This window comes from Rhipicephalus microplus, chromosome X (genome assembly GCF_043290135.1).
Source record: "Rhipicephalus microplus isolate Deutch F79 chromosome X, USDA_Rmic, whole genome shotgun sequence".
Classification (NCBI taxonomy): Eukaryota; Metazoa; Arthropoda; class Arachnida; order Ixodida; family Ixodidae; genus Rhipicephalus; species Rhipicephalus microplus.
In genome coordinates this window covers 128,222,347-128,237,832 of record NC_134710.1, presented here as the reverse complement: position 1 = coordinate 128,237,832, position 15,486 = coordinate 128,222,347, and the positions used below count along the sequence as shown (strand labels likewise).

At 43.3% G+C, this 15,486-nt stretch overlaps 1 protein-coding gene across 8 annotated transcripts in view; it reads left to right on the top strand.

Moving 5' to 3' along the window:
• LOC119176433 (putative phosphorylase b kinase regulatory subunit beta) overlaps positions 1–15,486 on the top strand; it is a 121,470-nt gene that overhangs the window by 741 nt on the left and 105,243 nt on the right. For 4 of the 8 annotated variants that reach the window (XM_075877672.1, XM_075877671.1, XM_075877669.1 and 1 more), the window contains exons 1-3: positions 4,165–4,547; positions 5,530–5,669; positions 6,214–6,349. In XM_075877672.1, the coding sequence (XP_075733787.1) occupies positions 4,432–4,547; positions 5,530–5,669; positions 6,214–6,349 (392 nt within the window). In that variant the 5' untranslated portion in view covers positions 4,165–4,431. The other 4 variants (XM_075877670.1, XM_037427697.2, XM_075877673.1 and 1 more) reach the window with 2 other exon arrangements.

Here is a 15,486-nt window from a genome sequence, read left to right as displayed (position 1 = left end):
ACAGCCAGGTGCTGATGCTGTTAGCGCTCGTAGTGGCTGGCATGTTGTGTGGTTTTATTACAAGGTAGTTATCACACTGCTGTTTCTGAGTAGAAAATAACCCTTGTGAATTATTCACTGTAAATTAATGCTAGTCTGTAATTTTAAGTTAACTTGGTTTATATTCAACTCGCTTAAGTGTCATTACTCCCGACTGTTGTTATAGCCTTTGATCGTCTGTGTTTTTCTGTATATGGACTTGCTTGTGCATGTCAAGGCCGCAGTTCGTTAGCCTGCTGTTAAAATGTCCGTATACTCTGTAATGTGCGCATGTGTTGTGCACAAAGTACTGTGTACAAAGTATTGTGCACCATTTATTGTGTGCATTATACTGTGCACATTGTACTGGGTACTATGTATTGTGTACAATATACTGTGCACATTGTACTGTGTACTAAATTTCATTATGTCCTGTTTACTAAAATTATGATCCACCCGATCATAAACTTTGTTGAAATTGTACACATCTGTGTTTTAACTGCAAACACAAGTGGCAAGAAATGTTAGTCAGCAAATAAAAATATTGGTTGCCAAGATTTTATCTTCCCCCTCGCCTTGTGCACCCTGACCTATTTCGAAGAAGCAATGAAATGAAATTGTCAGAAGGCTGGGGCAGTGTGAACTGGTGAGATGTAAGTTCTCGATTCCATGGGTGATCAGTATATTTTCCATTGTAAAGCTCTGTGCTTTTATGCAATGCACTCACCTTTCTTGTTTTTCTTTCTTCACTGATTTTCGCCCCGCCGCGGTGGTCTAGTGGCTAAGGTACTCGGCTGCTGACCCGCAGGGCGCGGGTTCGAATCCCGGCTGCGGCGGCTGCATTTCCGATGGAGGCGGAAATGTTGTAGGCCCGTGTGCTCAGATTTGGGTGCACGTTAAAGAACCCCAGGTGGTCAAAATTTCCGGAGCCCTCCACTACGGCGTCTCTCATAATCATATCGTGGTTTTGGGACGTTAAACCCCACAAATCAATCAATCAATCACTGATTTTCTCATTTAGCAGTAGTCAGTGAATATGTGCCATAAAACAACAGTTTTGAAATCAGCTGTTAGCTCACTTGTGGCGAATTCCATTGAGAGTACAGGAGTAGAGGGGCAGGGCAGTGAGGGGCAGAGCACTGAGAGCGGGGCCACTCGATCTGCCACTGGAATGCAGCACGCTCCCGGAGAGCAGGTGAGAGGTTGACGAGTGGGAGACCATGTGATCGAAACATTCCAGGCCCTGGCATATTCTCTCTGGGGCAGCAGCAAAATACACATGAAATTGGTCAGCCATATATTCTTCATTGTCCTAATAACTAGTATGTTTGTACAACGACACATTAGGCAGAGGTCCACTTGTCATTGTCGCCACCCATACAAAACAGTGGAACAGTGGTTCCAAACTATATATGGTTGCTGCCATTGCCGCCGCACTTGACGGCTGAAGAAAAATTCCAAGACTGTGACGTTCAAAGGCCATGTGATTCATCGTACTGCACCTACTCCGCTTTTCAGCCGAGAACACTACGAACTGCTCCTGGCTAATCTTGGGGCAGCAAAAGCACTCTCGCTCTACCAATGGATGACAGTGCTCCTGCACAAGTTCAACATTGCAACACTCCAGCTCTGAAGAGAGCGCTTTCAGCGTGCTTTTGAGTGCTTCGGCTCTCCCCGTGGGATTCGCCATTAGATTTAAAAGCTGTACATTGTTCTTACATACTGCGTGAAGTATGTTCAGCCTAGACGGCTGAAGAAAAATTCGAAGACTGTGACGTTCAAAGGCCATGTGATTCATCGTACTGCGCCTACTCCGCTTTTCAGGCGAGAACACTACGAACTGCTCCTGGCTAATCTTGGGGCAGCAAAAGCACCCTCGCTCTACCAATGGATGACAGTGCTCCTGCACAAGTTCAACATTGCAACACGCCAGCTCTGAAGAGAGCGCTTTCAGCGTGCTTTTGAGTGCTTCTGCTCTCCCCGTGGGATTCGCCATTAGATTTAAAAGCTGTAGATTGTTCTTACATACTGCGTGAAGTGTAGTTCTGTAGAAAGGGGTGGTGCCTTTTCAGTAAAGTCACTATAGAAATTAGCACTACATGGTAGTTCTAAGTGAAAAAAATGAATATCAGTTCTGTCTTGTGTTCATGCAACATTTGTTGCATCCAGGACACAATCATAGAGAAATGTGTCCGAAAATACCAAAAAAATGAGAAAAATTCAGTATTTGCTCATTGCCCTCCTAATAACTTTTTCATGAGGCAGGGATCTTTGCATGACACGAGATGTCACTTATGATAGCAATTCAAACAATTAAATATTGAACTGTTCTAATAACCCAAAAGCAAATAAAACTATTGTTCGGTTCTTTTCTCTGCCGAGTGTGTCGTTGCACAAACATACTAGGTATTTGGACAATGAAGAACATATGGCTGACCAATTTCACGTGTATTTTGCTGCTGCCCCAGAGAGAATATGCCGGGGCCTGCAATGTTTCTTTCGTGACAAAAAGAATGTATTTCCAAGGAAGATGGTGAGGAAGAGGAACTTGGTTTAGGTAGTGAGCCATTGAACATTTATTACAATGAGCACTTAAGTCTCCACAACAAACCCCTTTTCTCTGCTGCCTTGAAGCAGAAAAAGCTAATGAATGGCAATTTCTGTGGATAGATCAGTGTGTGACAAAAGCCCATCAGAATGCATCAAAGATAGAACACAAAATTTAGTCGGAGGCTGACCTTTGTATTTTTACGTAAGTATGTAAATAATGAGTAATGATCTTGATTGCTCGACATGTCTGCTTGCTTGATTTCTCTGGAAACAATTCAGAGTTCCACATTCTCCATAATTCTCTATTTTGTGTTTAAATATCCGTAGTCTCCATTACCATTATGATGAATTTTCGCATCTATGCTTCACCTTGCAATATTTGTTTGACATCATTGATTTATCTAAAACTTGGCACCGAGATTCGTCATGTGTTAAGTACAATATCCCTGGGTACAACCTTGAATTAGGAAATTGGTGATTTACTACAAGTGCATGTTTGCATGGAATTGTAGCTCTATACATTAACGACAGCATCTAGTGTAAAGTACAACAGGACATATGTTTTAAACACTCTGATGTGAATCACTTTTCATAGAAATTCCTCCTATTGCCTCATCAATTTCCTGTGTTGTACTGCAAAACAAACACTGTGCTTATTAGAGTAACATACTGATCCAACGAGAACGGGAAGGAAGACTTTGTTTAATTAACGCAAATGTTTTTCACAAAACATGTTGCAAAGACGAACATTTTTATTGCAGGTGGCCTCAACACTGATACTTCTGACAAAAGCAGTATAACTTGCGAGTGCTCTGTTTTGTATACACCTATGTATAAGATTTTTAACATGGCTGTAGATGACACTATCTGTGATAGGAATCCCTTTCACAACTCTCATTGAGTTCTGGGGTCCCAACTGCATAAATATAATGCACTGTACTCTATATTGTTATGAATAATAAAGTTGCTGACTGAGTAATTGAAGTAGTGGAGACAGGTGATTTGGTTGAATAGGAGAATTCAAACCCTTTATAGGTTAAAAAAACAACAACAGATATTGGTAATTTTAGCCAAATCTGAGCAGTTTCACTGGTGAAGCAGAAATGTGGAAAAGCACAATGCCATCCTCTTTTAAGATGTCCAGAATGAGTGACAATTATTGCACCATCCATTCATCGACTTTGCTTTGTGGGTGTATGGGCTGTGCTTGTGATTATAGCACTGATAGAGCATATACATTAACAAATACAGAAGAAATAGCACCTCTAATAGTGATAGCATTCTAGTCAACTGCTATACTCGGCGACAAGTTTTCTTGAAAGCAGTCCAGAAGCTGCAGAACCGAAGCACACACCTGCTACTGTACCATAACATAGCACTTAGGTTTACTGATAATTTATCTCATTTGCTTTGCTGAAATAAATGCTTCTTTATTTATTACTAGATTTAGATTAAACAGTTGTAAAAAGTAAAAGAAAGTTACTGTAAACTTTGCAAGGAAGCCTTTTTTTGGTTTTCATTTCTTTGACAGCACCACCTTTTCAGCCTGGCTGTTTTCCAAAGCAAGCATGCCGTCCATGACATGAGTGGGTCCGTGTACAGCTGCAGATGGGCTGTTTAGTTCTCAAAAGAATATATATACGTGTAATATGACACTAAAATATACACTGACCCATCGAAATGTTTCTCTCAATCACATTCTTTGTGTACATAATAATCTAGACTTGTTAACGATGCCAGCGAGTGAAACCAAAATCATCCGAAGGCTTCCGTCCTTCTTGCGGAGCAACACGAATGTGCGGAAGCCTTGCCTTCGTAGCCTTCACTTCAATGTCGAGATAATTTGTCACCAAGTATAGTTCCATGCATTTGCACTTTGGTTTTGTTTTGCCGGGGAATATGGTTGAATTTGATTACTTCGTATTAATTACTATAAGCCACTCTTTCAAAACCTCAAAGGAGCAATGTTCTCTGTACAGGTAGGACTTCATTTTCTCACTTGACCTGGCCACCTGTTTCTACTAATTGGAAATTTAGTTAATGTCAGCAATTACTATGGTGATTAATATATCTAGTTATCTCAAGATGTCTCTCGCTACAGAAAAAGTAATTTTAAAGGCAGCAAGCAAATACTGTGTCTCCTTTATTTTTCAGGATTTCGGACAAATTTCTTGAAGTACCTTTTATATTGTCAACAATTACACATGAAGACATAATGAATGAAATGAGGGGCACTGTGCCATGTGAAATTCAAGCATGTATACTTGTGCTTTTGAACAGCAGTAGTACCTCGGAAAAATGGAAGCAGCAAGGCACTCCCGTGGTAAAATAGGGACACTGTTGCTTGTGCTGTGGTGATTCTAGCTTCTGTAAAGCAATGAGCATGGTACTTTGTACAGTACTCATGAATTAAAGTGGGAAAATATATGGCTATGTGATACACATACTTTCCATCTCCACCATCTACAGTTTTTTGTGTCGTATTGGCATAATTTTAACTCAAACACTTACGTCAGAGCCAACATTACCTTTAGTGGACAGATTGGCAGCAGCATGATGCGGTTGTCATGATGAATTGCTCAAAGCAGTCATTGTAGGGAAAAGAATGTCATATTTCAATCTGTGAGTACTGTACATAGGTATTAAATGCTGCTTATGTTTGATGAAAGGTTGTAAAATTTGAATAGAAACATTTGGTTGCAATAATGCTAAAGATAATGTTTAAGTATACCAGAAAAAATTGTATTGGATGTAGTGTCAGCCTGTCAGAAAGATGTACCAGAAAAATTGATATGCCTGTCTAATTAGGTATCTATTTACAAAGTATAGGTAGTTGAAAGCAATTCAGTGTGCACCACTATAGCCAAGGTGTAGTTTTTAGAATCACCACTACAGCTGGTTTATTTCCCTTTTAAGATATTCATCTGAATGTTCCCATGATGATTCCTCTTTGCTTTCAAGGGAGCGGCTTCGCACTATGGCTGTGCCATTATTTGGCAGAAGCCGAGTTGGCAGCGTAGCAGATACAGTAGACGTCGACAGTATAAAATTGACAAATTATACAGACACAGTACATCACTTGGACAAGTTCTATGGTCAAGGTAAGAACTTCGGCTGATCTATGCGAAATAATTTACAGTATGTGAAGCTGTATTTTTCAAATAAGTTTTTTAATGCAGTTTTTCCATGTCAATATTTATCCTGGGTTTGTGCAGATTTTAAAAATGAGGCAGTTTATAGACAATTATCTATGTGAGTTGTGAGAAGACTTGCTAAAATCCTAATCTATGCCTACTTTGTATGTGTTACATATGTTTCTTTAATTTTTCTTCTGTTTTTTGTTTTGTCATTACAAAAATTATTTAATTTTTAAATTTGTTTTTTAGCTAAGCAAGAAAGTTATGCGAAATTCATGTTCAGGAAACCAGCACAAAGAGAGAAAATGCGAAGCAGAGAGAAAATGCGAAGCAGAGAGAAGGGCAAAGAACAGTGACAGTCTCTTTCTCACACACACACATGCATATATATAATTGAGAAGCTGTTGTACCAATTTACCCTTTTTTTAAACATTAAGCAATTAAATAGACTTTGCTTCCCTTACATTAGCTAGTTTAATATTTTAGGCATTTTATTTGAAACTTGCAGTGAAACGACAACTGCTCAACTTCCAAAGCCCAACAACGGGACTGTTCCCACGGCTTTCTCGAGATAAGGAGCATGGGTACGTTCGTGACAGCATCTATTGTGCTGTTGCCATATGGAGCCTCTACCAGTCCTACAAGTAAGCAAGGCATTTTTTGTTTTTTGTTTTTTTTTTCAATTAGTTTGATACATTGCTTAGCTGCTGTGAAGTAGGCAAATTGTAAACTGATGCTATGTAGCATACTGAGGCACACTGAAGCTCTCACAAAGGGAGAAGCCATTCCTGAATGCTGGACATGTGCTGGAGAGCCAGAAATGTGTATTGAAGATGCATGAGAAAAGTGGGGTAAGGAAGATATGGCTTGCTACATATATTAACATTGAACTCTGATCTAACAGTGGTACAGCAAGGTTGGAATGGGAGGGTGGGAGCTTTAAACACATTTGTTAGAAAGAACAAGCAGGCTTAAAACACTTTCTGAAATCAAATCCTGGCTAAGATGCTTTTGTGGTCGCATGCAGTGTGGTGTTTTATTGTAAGCAGTAGTATCAATGGTAGTGCACTTTTATTTTGATAGTATATAATGAAGTGATAGGCACTAGCTGTTTTTTTTGGTAATAAACTTCTGTTCTTTATACTACTACATAACACTTTCTGTGTTTCTTTAAAAATTACTAGCATGAGGAAGTGACTGCTATTAAATTAACTTCCTTTCCAATTTGGTACTTTAAGGTGTGGCAAACCACTAGGGGCCTGCATATTAATGTCAATCTTTTTGTGGCAGAGGGATTCAGATGTGCTAACACCAAGATTACAACTCGTAGCAAAAGGGAAATGGGTACAATAGTTCAAAGGTTTTCAACTAGGTGATAATGCTTTGCTGTAGTCTTCAGATAAGTGCAGCTGTAAATTTAATTTCAACTGCCACAGCATTCTTTCATCTGACCTGAATGCATATACAGATAATCTCATGCAAAAGCAGTTCTGGGGCTACGGTAAAATTTCCAGTTCTTATTTCATGGCTTCACTTTACATAATTGTCATTGTAAAAATAGTACTAAAAGGGTCAGCTGACCTTTGCCAGTAAAAAAAAAAGCATGCTGCTCAATTGCAACCAATCTGTTCTAATCATGATGAATTGCATTTTCCACTTTGTAAACTAACTTGTTATTACTTGTTGTCCTATGTACCTATTCAAGGTATTCCTTTATGATTGTTTTTATTAATTTACAGATTGAAGAAAAAATGGGTTGGCTTTCTGTAAAGGTTGTAACAAAATGTTCCACAATACAGTTGTTGAAAGTATGGGAAGTCAATATGAAATCAATTACACTCTTTTGAAATCACTGAGACATTTCAACCCATTGATTATTATGTACACAACTGTAAGTGGAGTATGGACGCTCCATTTGCGGCGATGTAAAGATGATGTTCTGCTTAGCAGAGCTCTTCCTACGAGGCATTTTGGCCGCAGTAGACCCAAAGGGGTCCATTTTTGAGACACAATCATATGAATCCACAGAAAGCATAGGGGGCGTTATTTACAGTTTGTAATTTAAGTGTGCAGTAATTAGGATATAAAAGTAGAACAAACTTTTGTCATGGACTGTTGGAGGCTAATAAAAGAGCCGAAACTTTTTAGTAGGAGTAGTCAAAGAAATGCTGCCTGTACTTATTCTCAGACGACCTTGGCCTCCTCATGAAGCTGAGATACTGCTTTAGTGCATGGCATGGGCGTCAGTGAGAACAATTTTTTTGTCTTTTACCCAAACAATAGTGTATTTCTTGGTGAATTTGATGGCACTATCTGCGAGACATGCATTTCGATTTTATTTAGGCATTGTCTGATGGAGATGTCAGTTTGTGAAGGTCCCATCCACTGCCCCCTTTCCGAATTAGCCCTAGAATGGCATGTAGGAAGAGCAAGATTAAAGTGCCCGAGACAGGTTGGCCAAGATTTTGTTTTTTATTTTGTACAATACTGTAGACAGTAGTTCAAGCAGGAAAGGATCACACATGCGCGCACACGCACGGGGAAAAGAATTGGAACATTTTGCATAGCAAGGGTAACGGCAGATGGTAATGAATTCCACTGTGTGATTGTTCGTGGGAAGAATGAATATTTATACAAAATAGTTCTTGTGAATATAGGTATGATGCAATGACTGTACTTATGACTCGTGTTTAAGACAGTTTACTTGTGTGTAATTTTTTTATCCTACGGAGCCTTCACATCTGTCAGCTTCCATCTAAGCTTTGGATTCACAAATATGTCATTTTTACACTTTTAAAATTAGTAAAGTGTTTGTAAATGCATGTTACCTTTTTGCAATGCCTATTCCCGCATGTGCCAAGTCATTGTCCATAGCAAAGAAAAAAAAGTTGGCAGGCCTTTCAGAAATAACTGTTTTTCAGGGATAAGAAATATTCATTTATTTATTTTCGCATACTGCAGCCCAATTTGGGCTATCACAGGAGTGTTTTTTTTTAACATTAGCACACAAACAGAAAGGCAGTGCAATACTGGAATAAATAGAAAACAAAAGCGAAGAGACATGAAAAAACCAGGAATAACACTCTTAGTAACAAATTGTGGTTCAATACATCAATTCAAGAATTCATCTAAAAGCAATGATCTGGTTAGAAGTAATGCAGGAGTTTAAAGGGCCATCGAGGGCAAACATTTCTTAATGCTAAGGGGAAAAGTCACTGCTTGAGAACATCTAAAAAAGCAGTTTTATTTACATCGGCCTTTATGATAGGTCATCACCTTCAAAAAGGAATTTTTGGAAAAAAACTGACTTTTTAGGATTTAGCATATTAAAACTCGGTCTCTATTCGAAAATACTCGGCAAAGAGAGTTACGTAGTTATTTTCAGCCGTTTGAAAGTTATGGACATTTTTCCTGCCACTTGTCATGAATGTCTCTTTGTTTGCATATTGTCGCGGCTAAAGGCCGGGCAAGAAGACAGAGGACGACGAAGTGATGCGCGTGGACAGCACCCACGGTTCCTCCGAGGAAGAGGTCGAAGCGGCTGCTCTTTCGTTCTGTTAATACAGACCTCGTTTTTCCAGGTCGCACCGTCGTCCTGTATTGTTATTTTCACCTAGTGACATTGGTGGAGGTGCTGAACTTCTCTAACTGATGCTTGGGACACCTCCGCGCCCTAGCACATCGAGTCCGCCACCGCAATCCGTTGCTGCAGTGGATACTCCTGTCCACCGCTACAGTTGCCGACAGCGAGGCCTTAGTCCCGAGGCGATCCCGCTCGAACTTCTCGAAAAACACACCGTGCTGGGAGAAATGGCTACCGGAAGGCCTTCACAGCTTACTGTTGATCAGCCTCTAATTCCTGAGACATTCCACGGTGAGGTTTATGAAGACGTCGAGGACTGGTTAGCCCAGTATGAGCGAGTCGCCAAAGCCAACCGCTGGTCCACTGAACAAAAGCTATCGCGTGTCTACTTTGCTTTAGCAGACAGCGCTCGTACATGGTACGAGAACCACGAGTCAACGCTGCCTTCGTGGGAGGAATTTCGGCAGCAAATTCTCGGGACATTCGCAAACACCGACCGCCATGATTCTGCTCTGCAGCTCATCGAGGCACGCATACAGAAACCAAACGAGAGCGTCGCCATGTTTGCGGAAGACATGGCCCGCCTATTTCAGCGGGCTGATCCCGAGATGCCTGATGGTAAAAAACTCCGACATTTGATGAGGGGCGTCAAGGAAGAGCTGTTTGCCGGTCTGCTACGCAACCCGCCAACAAGTGTAGCGGAATTCGTCAAAGAGGCTACAACAATCGAGCGAGCACTGCAGCAACGGCGCCGATACCATGACCAACCAAACAAGACATCTTCCAGCCTCTCTGCTTTGAGTGCCGGTAGTGAGTGTTCTCTGCGCGAACTCATTCGTGAAGTCGTTCGGGAGGAGATCCGAAACCTCCTTGTGACTCTGCAAGAAAATACCATGGCTTGCGTTGCAGAAGTTGTGTGGCAAGAACTCTGCCAGGCATTTTCGTTTCCCGAATCGCTCTCAGACCAGCGGTCTGTAAGCTACGCATCAGCTGTCCGTCGACCCACTTCAGTGTCGTACAACTCGTCACCACTGGCTTATCGTGACGTCAGCCAAGGGCCTTACAACGAGCCGTGGGCCCCAGCTCCCAATCCGCCGCAGCCGTACCCACAGTCCAACGTGCCTATGCAAATGGCGCTGATGTACACTCCGCCGACATCTGCATCTTTGTCGCAAGGTATGCCCACCAGTCGACCATTAATCCGTAAGACGGACTTGTGGCGCACCGTCGACCGTCGACCACTTTGCTTTCATTGCGGAGAAGCCGGCCATATTTTCCGCAATTGCCCATACCGTGACCGTAGACATCATAACTTTCTACAAACCTCCCCTTGTGCCTATTTCGATAACCGCCGTGACAGCAGTGCAGGCCCGCAAGCACAGCAACCCGAAGTGCCGTATCGTCGACCCCGCTCTCCTTCACCTGCACCGAACTCGCCGCCGCAGCGCAGTTACTCCGAGGTGGTCCGGGGCAGATCTCCTAGCCCTCGTCGGGGAAACTAACAGCTGCGACCTTTGGGGGGAAGGTTGCCGCCCGTCGAGATGCTATCACACCCCCAACATCTTCTCTACGGCGTGATACGACGAATGATACCACGGATCGTACGACGCACGATACCAAGGACGATACGACGTCACCGACATCAACGGAAATCGTAAGCGCCAATCTAGACATTTGTATAGACGGACGCCCAATAACAGCACTGGTAGATACTGGTGCGGACTTCTCTATTATCAGCCGTAAACTCGCCAACTGCTTAAAGAAAGTAAGAACAATATGGACGGGCCCAAACATTAGAACCGCAGGGGGTCAATTGGTGACGCCGACGGGCAAATGTACAGCTCGAATTAATATCGGCAGTTCAGATTTCGTCACTACTTTCGTAATTTTACCGGAGTGCTGCAAAGACCTGATCTTGGGCATGGACTTCTTGCGTGAATACGGTGCCATTATCAACATTCCTGAGAAATCGGTTACGTTTTGGACCGCCCCAGATCAAGTTTCGGATGGGCCCTGTACAGACCAGCGACGTCAGCCTTTGCGCGTCTTCGAAGACGACGTTACCATCCCACCGCGGTCGAGTGCACTTGTGGCTGTGACATGTGACACGTCGAGTGATTCTGAAAACATCGCCGAGCAAATTTCAACACTGCTATTCAGCCATGGTTTATCTATCGCAAGAGGCATCGTAAGCATAAAATGCGGACACACGCACGTCCTTGTTACGAACTTCAGCTCTGAACGCCGACATCTAACGAGGGGCATGACAGTCGCGTACGTGGAAGAGCTCGCCGAGATGACAGACTGCCTAACTCTTAAAAAAGATAATTCAACTGATCTGACCCCCACACCTCTATCTGTTGATATTGGCCCAAGTTTGCTGCCGGTGCAGAAGCAAAGTATCATGCAGCTTATTAACAAGTTTGAAGATTGTTTCTCTTCGTTGTCCAGGGTCCGTCAAACACCGCTGACGAAACATCGAATTATAACGGACATCATGACCAGACCCATCAGGCAAAACCCGTACCGGGTAGCTCCGCGAGAACGTGAAGCCCTCGAAAAGCAGGTGCGACAGATGCTTGAAGACGATGTTATTCAGCCGTCGAAAAGCCCCTGGGCTTCGCCAGTTGTATTAGTGAAGAAAAAAGACGGCACCTTACGTTTCTGCGTGGATTACCGCAAGCTAAATCAGGTGACAAAAAAAGACGTCTACCCACTTCCACGTATTGACGATTCACTCGATCGATTACGGCACGCGCGTTATTTCTCGTCGATGGATCTAAGGAGTGGGTATTGGCAGATAGAAGTCGATGAAAGAGACCGGGAGAAAACAGCTTTTGTGACACCTGATGGCCTTTTTGAATTTAAGGTACTTCCATTTGGCTTGTGCTCAGCACCGGCAACGTTTCAGTGGCTAATGGACACCGTACTATCAGGCCTCAAGTGGCAGACGTGCTTAGTGTATTTAGATGACGTCATCGTATTTTCTGCCACATTCGACGAACACGACAGGCGACTGCACTCAGTATTTCAAGCTATCCGTTCCGCCGGACTAACACTTAAGCCGGAAAAATGCCATTTCGGCTTCGAAGACCTTCTGTTCCTGGGGCATCTTGTCAGTAGTGAAGGTGTGTGGCCTGACCCTGAAAAAAATAGCTGCTGTTACGAATTTTCCAGCGCCCACTGACAAAAAGGCGGTCAGACGGTTTTTAGGACTGTGTGCTTACTACCGACGCTTCATTGAGAACTTCTCGCGCATTGCCTCGCCATTGACCCGCCTTACCGGAGAAGATGTCGCATTCGTATGAAATGAAGAGCAGCGAAAATCATTCGACGAGCTGCGGCAACGCCTTCAGAAGCCACCAGTCCTTGCACACTTTGATGATGACGCATCGACAACAGTGCACACCGACGCTAGCAATGTCGGCTTAGGAGCTGTACTCGTGCAGTGGCAGGATGGCGCCGAACGAGTAATTGCTTACGCGAGCAGAACTCTTTCACGTGCGGAAGAAAATTATTCCACCACGGAAAAAGAGTGCCTTGCTGTGGTGTGGGCGGTTATAAAATTCCGCCCATACCTGTATGGTCGTCCTATTAATGTTGTCAGCGACCATCACTCCCTCTGCTGGTTGACGAATTTAAGAGACCCTTTAGGACGGTTGACGCGCTGGAGCCTGAAGCTTCAAGAATTTGACATGACGGTGGTCTACAGATCGGGGAAGCGACATTCAGACGCTGATTGCCTTTCTCGTGCGCCATACGAACCTGCGACGGCAGAAGATGATGATACAGCCTTTGTCGGAGTTGTAAACACAGCAGCTGTCGCACAGCTGCAACGAACCGACCCCGAACTAGAACCCATAATACGTTTTTTAGAGGGTCGCGCTTCAGCTGTACCTAGACTGTTTGCGAGAGGGCTTTCGTCATTTTGCTTGCGCAACGACGCCCTGTATAAGATGAACTTCACGTCACGCGGAAACGACTACTTACTCGTCGTCCCAACATCTCTAAGGAGCGAAGTATTACAGGCATGCCACGATGAACCAACATCCGGCCACCTGGGTTACACGCGTACGTTGTGCAGAGTGAGGCAGAAATACTACTGCCCAAGACTGACGGCGACCGTTCAACACTATGTTCGGACGTGCCTTGATTGCCAGCGCAGAAAAGTTCCACCCGTCAAACCAGCAGGCCTACTCCATCCTATTGGCGTGCCTGTTACTCCATTCGCTCAAGTCGGAATGGATCTTTTGGGCCCATTTCCAACCTCATCAGCAGGTCCCAGATGGATTATAGTAGCCACCGACTACCTCACTCGTTACGCCGAGACCAAGGCTTTGGAGAGGGGCTCGGCAAGTGAAGCAGCCTGATTATTCGTAGAGAATGTGGTGCTGAGGCATGGCGCTCCATCAGTGGTAATAACTGACCGGGAAACTGCATTCGCAGCCAAACTATTACAGACAGTTTTAAGACTTAGTGGCACATCCCACCGGCGAACAACGGCGTATCATCCGCAAGCGAATGGTCTTACGGAGCGTCTCAACAAGACACTTGCAGATATGCTCTGCATGTACGTTGATGTGGAGCATAAAAACTGGGACGAGATCTTGCCGTATGTCACGTTCGCCTATGACACGGCTCATCAAGAAACAACAAGAACAACGCCATTCCGCCTTCTTCATGGTCGTGAAGTCACCACTATGCTGGATGCTATGCTGCCGCACGAGTGCGAAGACGCTAAAACAGATGCTGATTATATCACTCAGCTTGCTGAAGAAGCCCGACAATTTGCACGCCTACGTATTAGTCGCCAGCAGGACTACGATTCAAGACGGTACAACCTTCGTCACCGTCCAGTCTCCTACGAGCCAGGAGAGAAAGTTTGGATATGGACACCTATTCGGCGCCGTGGCCTGTCAGAAAAACTGTTAAGACGGTACTTCGGTCGCTATAATGTTCTGCGACGTCTCAGTGACATTAATTATGAAGTTGTTCCTGATACTGCGCACTCTTCAAGGCGTCGAAGGTATGCCTCAGAAGTTGTGCACGTGGTACGCATGAAGCCTTATTTCTCCGAATGAACTCATGCGTTTTCAACGAGTACAAACCGCTTTGATTATAAAGCATCGGGACGATGCTTTCTTGAATGGGGGGCTAATGTCGCGGCTAAAGGCCGGGCAAGAAGACGGAGGACGACGAAGTGATAAGCGTGGACAGCACCCACGGTTCCTCAGAGGAAGAAGTCGAAGCGGCTGCTCTTTCGTTCTGTTAATACAGACCTCGTTTTTCCAGGTCGCACCGTCGTCCTGTATTGTTATTTTCACCTAGTGACAATATTATGCAATCCTAAGTTGTATAAGTATGTTTTAAAGCTTGTGGAACCTGATTTTTCAGATTCATTTTAAAATTTCTACTACACGGCTGCAACATTCTGTTGTGCAGGTTGCGCAATCTTTCGCTCGGCTGTCTGGGTTTTTTCGTACACCAGTTCATGTTGTTGGACTTTGTTCTGGCTTTTCATAGTAAAGTAATAGCGCGTCGTGAAATATGGCAAAGTGTAAGACAATAAAAAAGAAGCGTCAATGCAAGGTATGGAATCGATATACCAAGCGTGGACTCACGATGCAGCATGCGAATGAGAGCCGGCAAGAAAGACATGCTTCAGCTGGCTCAAAGCTATGATCGTTGTGATTTTCAGATATCTCGAATGTTTCCTTATTACAAGGCCATTCAGTTTGAATGTTTCCCTTATTACATGGCCATTCAGTTTAAATATTTGAGCCATTTTTCTTTAAACATGATTTTTCACATCCTACAGTTATGTGTTATGTGAGCAGTGATAACTCGTTCTAAAAAATATTTCCACATAAAATTTTACGCTCTTTCTTCATAGGTGGAACTGTGCATTCAAGCCAAATTATTAACAACAAGCGGTAACATTTTGTACTATGGCTAATAGTGTATTACACAAACCTGTCAATATCAACTTTATCATCCTTTTTGAACCTTAGTTTAGAGATGTGGTAATTGTGGAAGTCAGAGACACAGAATATTGTCCTCACTACATGCTGGCCTAGTCATGTTTGAATTGCACCAACAATATTCTAGGTGCGACTGTTCGTGCAACATGCTTATTTGGTGCATTTAGATTTTTATAAATCCCATTTTTTTACATTTTTAGGGATATTATCACTTGAA